Source organism: Megalobrama amblycephala, linkage group LG24, assembly GCF_018812025.1.
Source record: "Megalobrama amblycephala isolate DHTTF-2021 linkage group LG24, ASM1881202v1, whole genome shotgun sequence".
Lineage (NCBI taxonomy): Eukaryota > Metazoa > Chordata > Actinopteri > Cypriniformes > Xenocyprididae > Megalobrama > Megalobrama amblycephala.
The window spans coordinates 1,958,685-1,968,275 of NC_063067.1; the positions used below are offsets into that span (position 1 = coordinate 1,958,685).

Consider the following 9,591-nt stretch of genomic DNA (forward strand, 5'->3'; position numbering starts at 1 on the left):
TATGAGATTAATATATTTTATAGAATTCTATGAAGTTACTATGATAAACCAGGCTATGTCGATTAGCAAGAATTATAAATATACTGATTCTTGTGAAAATACCAAAAATGGCTTGAAGAACACAGACTGACCATATTAAAAGTCTAAACTGTTGTAAAATAGATTATTAAAACCTGGATAGCTCTCTTACCGCTCAGACATGATGCAGGAAACAATTTCTCAACGAGTCATGCAAACGGCAACAAACAAAAGATCGGCCAGCCTTCAACTTTTCTCACCACAAAGTACATCACGAGCGCGTTGCGTTCTTTCCACCGCATTGTATTCTGGGTAGTGTCCCAGCAGTTGAAAAATGAACGAAATAGTTATTAAACATACATTTTATTTTGCAGTTCAGTTGCAGTACTGAAATAGTTATATATTTATGTCCTTGTTATTAGTAATAAATGATTATTATATTCAAATTGTATGGCTTCCTAAAAAACTAGTGAATGTGGACTAAGACACTATAATTCACAAAAATCTGTGTTCAAGAGATAGTCCAAATCAAATAAAAAAATTGTGGACAATACACCAAATAGCAAATGCTTCCAAGATTAATCAAAATTTATTGAAAATGAGCAGATAAATTTAGCAATGCATTACATATGGAATTTTACACAGGTTTGTTATATTTCCCCAAAACCAGCTGATCCATGAACTGCCTCTATTAGGATCTCAAGAAGCTCATTCTCAGAAGAAGTACCTCTTGGTAGATACAGCACTGTTGAACAGGTAGAGGCATAGGGAAAACGTTTAGATGCACTCTCTTGGTCGTAGAACTGAATTTCAGGCTGCTGTGGGAATCCAAGCGGTGGCACCGCATCTGCTCCGGTCACAAACGCAAGCAGGTCTTCAAAGGACAGCTGCACTTGTTTTTCTGTACAATAAAAGTTACAACACAGAATGCAGTTTACGTGCTCAGTTGTTCCTTTCTAGTACTAATCTATTTATTTACTTAATGTTAATTATGCCTAAACACAAACAAATGCCAAATTTATTGCTTATTATTTTTAAAGACATGCCATGGTGCAGTAGTACTTCACAAACATTGAGAATGCATGTTCAGTCCCTGAAAATAAGTACATCCTACTGTTTACAAGTTACAGGCACCCCAGTTGTACACAAACAAGTAATCATACAAAATCTAAACAGCCAAAATTACAATCTTCATAGTCCCACTTGCTTGTTCATTAATAATGAAATGTAATGTTTTAAAGGGATAGTTCATCAAAAAAGGACATTCTGTCATTATTTATTCAGTCAGACATGTCTTTCCCACTTTTTTATGATAAACAGATTTAATGTAGGCTTTTATTCATATAAACATTAAATCAACACATGCATGTGCATTCACATTTTGTAGAGCATTTGGAATATGATGGTCAGTAAATGACAACAGAATATTTATTTTGTTGAAGTATCCCTTTTTTGAAGTTACTTCAAAACTATTTCTTATAAATGTACCTTCAATTGAACTGAGAAGACATTCCCAAGAGAACATTGTGTCCTCCTCTGCTTCCCGCCTGTTGGAACCCATCTCACTCCAGACAACTTTAAATAATGATCTGAATGATGTCCTTTTCAGTAGCCCCTCTTTGTGGGTGAAGATATTCCTGAAGGAATTCCAGTGCCTTTCCACTGTCTCCCACAGTTTACCACAAGAGTTAACCCCTTGTTTAAACTGGTTGATCATGTTAGAAGATCTAAAGCATATGAAGACAATACATGAAAAATGTATACAGCTTATCACAATAGTTCACATCACCATGGTGAAGTCGTGGCCTAGTGGTTAGAGAGTTTGTCTCCTAAGGCACCGAACCCCCAACTGCTCCCCTGGCGCCGCAGCATAAATGGCTGCCCACTGCTCAGGGTGTGTGTTCACTGCTGTGTGTGTGCACTTTGGATGGGTTAAATGCAGAACACGAATTCTGAGTATGGGTCACCATACTTGGCTGTATGTCACGTCACTTTAACTTCACTTTCAATAAAAACAATTTGGTGTAAAAAAAAAAAAACAGTATGGCATTTTGCTTGTTCACTTAAAAAAATAAATCAACACAATCAATGTTCAACAGTCAATGTTCAGACTAATTAAAGTATTTGTATTTTTTTTTTTTTTTAATTATACCTGCTCCCAAGCACATGAAAATGGTGTAAAACAACATCCAAATGTCTTGGGTTCTTTTAGGCAAATGGATGAAATTTATAACAATTTGATAACATTATGTAGGCTATCATAATAATGTTTCACGAGTTTGTTTGCCAAGGAAACCTTTAAGCTATTGAGGTTAAATGTATTTGGCTTGATATCAGCAATGGAGGTGCTCAAGTGAGTGGCTTTGACCTTTGATATATCTTAGGGACTACTAGAGGTTGTAAGATAAGTATGGATAGCATGAAGATTAAAAATATTAAACTACTAAAAGCACTAAAAATATTTATCAAGTAACCTAAAATATGATTAATTTAGCGATGTGACATTAACTGCTTGTTTTTCAGAATATTATTTAAGTAATAGCTAAGTAATAGCACATTTAAGTTAACAGTTACAACTGCATAATGTTACCACTTTTTGTGGCAAAATGGCCAACCAATAGAGAAAAGTTTTGGTTTGCAAGAAAAAAAATAGAGAGAACATTTTTTTCTTTTTCAACAATCGGTTTCACCCGGATGTACATCACAATAATGAAGAAAAGATTTGTTACTACTTCTGTTTCATTGTGACTTTAAAACCTCAAATTTAAACTATGTAATCGATAATAATACCTGTGAAAAATGTTTGTGCTGTATATCTGCGGCACTCCACATTCAGCAATCCATGCCCCAAGATCTTCTTTAAGCTTAACAAAATCTTCTTCTGTGTTGCACTGCTTAATCTTTTGTAACAAAGGTGGGGGGGAGAAAAGAGTTAAACACAGATATTCCAAACAGAGAAATATAATTTACAAACTTTTAACAAAAACAAAACTATTTATACCAATCTACTTGAATTTTTGGAACATGTTAACCAATTAGTAAATACCTTAAGGACATTTTCCTGCACCTCCCTGTCTGGCAACACCTCACACTGGAAGTTCTCTACATCTGCATCCTGACCGCACATTAGCAAATACAAATCTGGGTCGAGTGCTTTAAGGTCTGGTCCTCCATGTATCAGAGACCAGGCAGTCAGTTTCCCTGCTGTATAGTACCTGCCCTGATCTAGAGATGACTGATCATACGTAAAAAAGAGGTTTCCTTCCTGTCCCTCAAAAACTCCCAAGGATGATTGGACCTCCTTCATCAAAAGCCTATAACAAATTAAAGAAATGGCTTTGGTTGTAATAATCAAACAACTACATAATTTATTTAACAATTCAATACACCCTTTACAGTTTTAAAGATAAAAAAAAAAAAAAAACTAACACACAAACAAACCCACCAAATATAACAATCAGTACTCTTTGCATGGACATCAGAAATCTGGAAGATTTTCAAGTGTATGTCCTTAGTGTGTAGATAGTGCAAATATTTATCAATGCCTGGCCCTCTTTAAGCATAACCGTTTAGATTTATATGAAATTCTAACACTTTTATTATACCATTCTACTTGTAACATCCACTAAGGTAACAGATGTTGTATAAATAATTTTCATTTTCAGTACGATCCAACTTAGTTTTCAATATCTGTAAATTTCACTACTGGTCGACCTCTAATTTAAACTTAGGTGCATGTAAAGGTCAATGTCTGACCCATAAGAACCCACCTGAAAAACTCCCTTGTGGGACCACCATGGTCTTCAGCAAGCTCACCCACAAATTCAACCTGTGGTCGTCTGTGCCATGCAAAGCATGTTTTGCCAAGGGGAGTGATGGCACTTTGCAGTACACGCTTTCTTCTAACCACCACAGTTAATGTAGTTTCATGATTAATGTTTTCATTTCTGAAGTTACTTAAAACCTTAGCGGGGTCATCCTCATCCTTCATAAAACAGAACAAGACAAAGATTGGGTCAAACATTTAAAAGACTGCCTGCTAAACAAAAGCACAGAATGACAATTCACTCACATGAGCTGGACTGTAAGGTTGAGTAGGAGATGATAGCATCTCTAAATCTTCCTCTGAATCGCTATCCAGCAATACGTCTCTATAAGAAAAATAGTGAAAACAAATACTAATACAAATACAATGTTTATATATATATATATATATATATATATATATACACACACACACATACTGTATATACTGTATAGCTTTTTATTTAAAGATAGGGTTCATTATGTAAAGTGTACATGTATCTCTGACATGCAAAGGTAGCACAAGGTATCACACTAGCAAAAAAGTAAATTAGTTCTTAATCATTAATTTTTAGTTTAAAGAGCAGAAACAACAAACCCCAGTGGTGTATACAAACACCCTGTATTTAGTCCTGCCGCATGTGTTGTCTGATCTTGTCCCTATAAATAAAGAGTTACCATCACCACATAGTAACTAAAAAATAAAATATTAATTATTATTTGTTACAATGAAACATCTACTTGATTTCACAGTTTCTTTAAACTATTTAGAATAATGCCGCCATAACATTTTGCATTGTAATTTACACTCACAGTTTGTGGTGATGTTGTCTGAGGACATGTGTCATTGTCTTCTGCAAATGTCTCCAGGTCATATCTGGGTAGAAACATGTTGAATCATATATTTTCAGATGAAAATGTTCCTTTAAATGTGTGACTTTGATTTGTGAGCCCAGATGACTTACAAAAAAGTAATCGCAAGAATAAATTTTATTGCAATATTGCTATTGACTACTTACTCTTCAGTTTCTGACAATGAAGCAGATGAGTCTTTACTTGCATCTTTATCTTCAGTGAGGTCCACTACTGTGCTGCAACTCCTAAATCAATAATTAAACTAAATTTAAATTTTATCTAAATAAATTTGTTGCTTTGGCAAAAAACAAAGTTAAGCATTCTGCATCAGTTTCTTAATTTTGTTAAAACATACCTTGAACAATTGTTGACATGTTCTTCCAGTTTGTGAACAGCTACATGTTTAAGGCACAACCTGCACATCTCAACAGCTACCTCCTCCTTCATCACAGGGCAAATAATTTTTAAACTGTATTCACATTTTACAGCATGAAGTGCAATTGCACAAGAAATTCTGTAATAAACCTTTACTTCAGGCTCTTCTGGTTCTATATAAATAGCTTGCTGCAGTGGAACAATATAAGCCAAAGCTTTGTTGAGACTACTCTCATTTCGAAGAAATTTCACGCTGTAGCCAGAATTTGGCACTGGTATCTGTGCCCGGCTCCTTCCACATCTCATTATTTTAAACCCTCCAGCCTGTCTCAGCAAAGGATAAGCACTGAACAGTTGTTCACAAAATTCGGTGTATGAAGAGCTGTTATTATTGGGGAAAGTGATTTTCTGTTTTCCCAGCCCAACACTTTGCAACACACTACGCTCTTCTGTTAAAGGTGCCATTTCAGCCTTAGGGTCAGCTAGACAAAAAAAATTATGGGACCAGGGTGTTTCATACACTCTGCGGGACTGAGTAGACCGCCTTGCTGCTGGCTGTCGATAAGGCTGGAAAAGTCTTGAAAGATTAGCCAGCACAAAATCTGTTCTGGAGGTTGATGGCTGAGGGAAATTAATGGAATTTCGAAATTGATGAGATTCATTTGTTCTCACTGCCAGATGAGAGGAAATAGACCTTATTTGGCCCTCACATGTATTATGTTCAGTAGTAGTTGCTGCAGTGTCAGCAGGGTTTGAGTGTCTGGGTGTTTGGTTATTCAGTAACAGCTGAACAGCCTCCTGGATAAGTCGGGCAGCTTGCAGATTTGTGTCACTTGTGCTAAAAAGAAAAAAAAAAGAGAAAAAAGATGTGACATTACATTAGTACATCAGATTACATTAACCTACATGAGATATAAAGATTTTTAATAAATGTAATAAAAAGATTATTGTGATTAAATGAACAGTAATTGACAATAGACTATGCATGAACAAAAACAGACACAGAATTTCACATAAATCTCTTCATGTGCTCAAGTTATTAATAGTTTCTAGTTTCTAATCAATAGGCTAGCTATTGTCCAAACGCTAAAAGTACCAAATGTTGCAGACAAGATCATACTGTGCAAAAAAAAAAGAATAGCAACCAGCAATTCATGGAAAATAACAAATGGAAATTGAATAATTAATCTGGTAATGTGCAGCCAAAGTGATAATTTATTTATGTAGATACTTACTTCGAACTGGCTGCCATATTTAAGCAGTTAGATAAACCTAAAGGATGAGAAAGTGGGAGCCACAATTATCATGTGCTTTGCCTGTGAAATTCGACTATATTTAATATTCATATTGACTCATGAGTTGAGTATGGCAGATTAAGTTACATAAAGTTAGCCAGCAAATTGAGTGAACATAATTTGTGAAATATAACCCGCCAAATTGCATTGGGATTTGACATCATTATACCCGTCAGTTATCGTTCAACTTTAATATAATATAAATATAACTTAAATATATAAATATAATATAACGTGATGTACTTTGAACTCAAAGAGATGAAGTTTCCCAATACTAACCCGCAGCAGAAGAACATACCTCAAAAAGGCACCAGGACATCAGTCTGAGATCGGAAGTGGGCGGAGTAGAAAGACCAGGAAAAAGCCCTTCTTCAACTTGGACGGATGATGTGGAGGAGTGTTTTGTTTCCAAATTAAGGATGATAATGGATAGTTTTCTTAATGAGTGTTTGGACAAAAATAGTCTGGGAATTAATTGCATATTTATGGAGATTTTTTTTTTTTTTTTAATTTGTCATGTACCTGCTTTGCAATATTTTTTGGTCAATTTATTTTCTTTGGTATGATTTCGTAAAAGCAAAGCACAGCTAATATAATGGCTTTGCTACTTAAGGGAAAAAGTTAATTTTATTAAAATTACATAAATCACTTTTGTGTTTTGTTTTTGGGTTTGATGGATCTGAATTTGCTTGATTCATGCAACCGTGTATAGAACTGTGTAATGTGTATTATGTACTATGAAAAAAGGCTAATTCTGAAATGCTTAAGAAAAAAACAACAACAAAAAACCCATTTTATTTCATTTTTATGAGCATTTGAAAAAAAAAAAAAATTTACAACACAAAGATGATAAACTTTACTAGATGTAGTTAGTTATTGCATCATCACAGTATTTGAAAAGAAACGTGAGGAGAGTCAATGCTGTGATTTGCCGGCTGAGGAAAGTGAGTCGCCGGCTGCGTGAGGAAAGTGAGTCGCCGGCTGCGTGAGGAAAGTGATTCGCCGGCTGAGGAAAGTGATTCGCCAGCTGCGTGAGGAAAGTGAGTCGCCGGCTGCGTGAGGAAAGTGAGTCGCCGGCTGCGTGAGGAAAGTGATTCGCCGGCTGAGGAAAGTGATTCGCCAGCTGCGTGAGGAAAGTGAGTCGCCGGCTGCGTGAGGAAAGTGAGTCGCCGGCTGCGTGAGGAAAGTGATTCGCCGGCTGCGGAAAGTGAGTCACCGGCTGCGGAAAGTGATTCGCCAGCTGCGTGAGGAGAGTCAATGCTGCGTGAGGAAAGTGAGTCGCCGGCTGAGGAAAGTGAGTCGCCGGCTGCGTGAGGAAAGTGATTCGCCGGCTGCGTGAGGAAAGTGAGTCACCAGCTGCGGAAAGTGAGTCACCGGCTGCGGAAAGTGATTCGTCCGCTGCGGAAAGTGATTCGCCGGCTGAGGAAAGTGATTCGCCGGCTGAGGAAAGTGATTCGCCGGCTGCGGAAAGTGATTCGCCAGCTGAGGAAAGTGATTCGCCAGCTGCGTGAGGAAAGTGAGTCGCCGGCTGCGTGAGGAAAGTGATTCGCCGGCTGCGTGAGGAAAGTGATTCGTCCGCTCCGGAAAGTGATTCGCCGGCTGAGGAAAGTGAGTCGCCGGCTGCGGAAAGTGATTCGTCCGCTGCGGAAAGTGATTCGCCGGCTGAGGAAAGTGAGTCGCCGGCTGCGGAAAGTGAGTCGCCGGCTGCGTGAGGAAAGTGATTCGTCCGCTGCGGAAAGTGATTCGCTGGCTGAGGAAAGTGAGTCGCCGGCTGCGTGAGGAAAATGATTCGCCGGCTGCGTGAGGAAAGTGATTCGCCGGCTGAGGAAAGTGAGTCGCCGGCTGCGTGAGGAAAGTGATTCGTACGCTGCGGAAAGTGAGTCGCCATCTTAGGAGAATCAGTGGTCAGCTGCGTGAGGAGAGTGGCCTATCAGTGGTAAACTCAGTGGCTGCTGGCAATTGTATAGTGAATTCCCGCGACAAGTCGGTAGCCATATTTTTGGACCTTCTGGCCCGCCATAGCGCTTATACTTCAATGAGTGCTAGACATCACTTCTGTTGTCAGAGAGCGATCAGACCTCACTAACCAAGTGCTGAACGCAGGTGGACATAGTGGTGTATTAGAGGTAAAAAATTATATAAATACTGTTCGGTTTCTCGCACAAATCGATCGTTTCATGTCTTAGGACATCAATGTGTCGTCACGAGCCGCAGGGTTTAATTTGGATTTGTCTGTGCATGTTTTATTTACTCTTATAAAAGAAGTTCCCATTCACCCACATTATACGACTGACAGACGGTTGGAGTTAAAAATCATCATTTGTGTTCTACTGAAGAAACAAAGTCACCTACATCTTGGATGCACTGGGGGTAAGCAGAAAAACATCAAATTTTCATTTTTGGGTGAACTATCCCTTAAACGAGACCGGACAATGACTGAGTGACTGTGAGTGTCTTTAAAGTGCTGTTGATTGAGCTGGTGATAAGTGTCAAGTGCATGTGATCAGTACTCTGGTGAGGGAGTGTGACGTGATTGGCTGGGTGCAGAGCGTCTGTGACAGCGTGAGATCACATTACAGCAGAGAATTCAAATGTCACAAAAGTGCGGCTCATTCTCCTCTGCCAGCTCTAGCTGCGTTCAAACATGCAAGCCGTAGGCTGTTTCCCCTCAGCACAGCAGCACGTGTGGTGCTTGTATTTTGCTTGCGATGTGGTCAGAACTGGAGTTTGAATACGAACACATGAAAAATACGATTGTACACGCAGAGCACGCATATGATCGGTTTCAGCACGGAGCTCCGCGATGAGTCAGGTGTAGCCTATCTGAACACGATGATACGATTATTCTAATAGACAAAAGACTGATTTTGAGGCTGCATTGCTCGTAAACGTAATCAAAGTAGCCTATTATTAGCCCTTTTAAATATTCTTTCGCATTTCTTCCTTGTGCTTGGGAGTTTGTTGTCATTTTCTCCGTGCTCATATATTAATATTCATTATTGTGTATAATGAGTGTGTTCTATGTCTGTACTTCATTGGTTGTTCTCTCCCCTCTTTCCCCCCTCTACACTCCCACTTTTCCAGAGCTTTACACGCCCATTTTTACAGAGTTTTTCCAGCTCAGAGGTGTGAACGACCAGGCTAAAACAGGGGGTTTCATGACCCTTTAACCCTGTGATTAACGACCGCGAGTCGGCTCAGACCACAAAAGGTATCTGACCCATTTGAATTCTGCACAAAATGC

At 38.5% G+C, this 9,591-nt stretch overlaps 1 protein-coding gene across 1 annotated transcript; it reads right to left on the reverse strand.

Moving 5' to 3' along the window:
* Positions 1 to 568: 568 nt before the first annotated feature.
* LOC125259660 lies at positions 569 to 6,505 on the reverse strand. The gene is made up of 12 exons (XM_048177500.1): positions 6,288 to 6,505; positions 5,203 to 5,890; positions 5,033 to 5,118; positions 4,842 to 4,922; positions 4,636 to 4,699; positions 4,421 to 4,482; positions 4,091 to 4,169; positions 3,789 to 4,003; positions 3,065 to 3,332; positions 2,809 to 2,918; positions 1,507 to 1,745; positions 569 to 919 (listed from the first exon to the last, which is right to left on the reverse strand). The coding sequence occupies exons 1-12, from the start codon at positions 6,302 to 6,304 to the stop codon at positions 669 to 671; spliced, it is 2,160 nt and encodes a 719-aa protein (XP_048033457.1). The 5' UTR covers positions 6,305 to 6,505; the 3' UTR covers positions 569 to 668.
* Between the last annotated feature and the right edge of the window lie 3,086 nt (positions 6,506 to 9,591).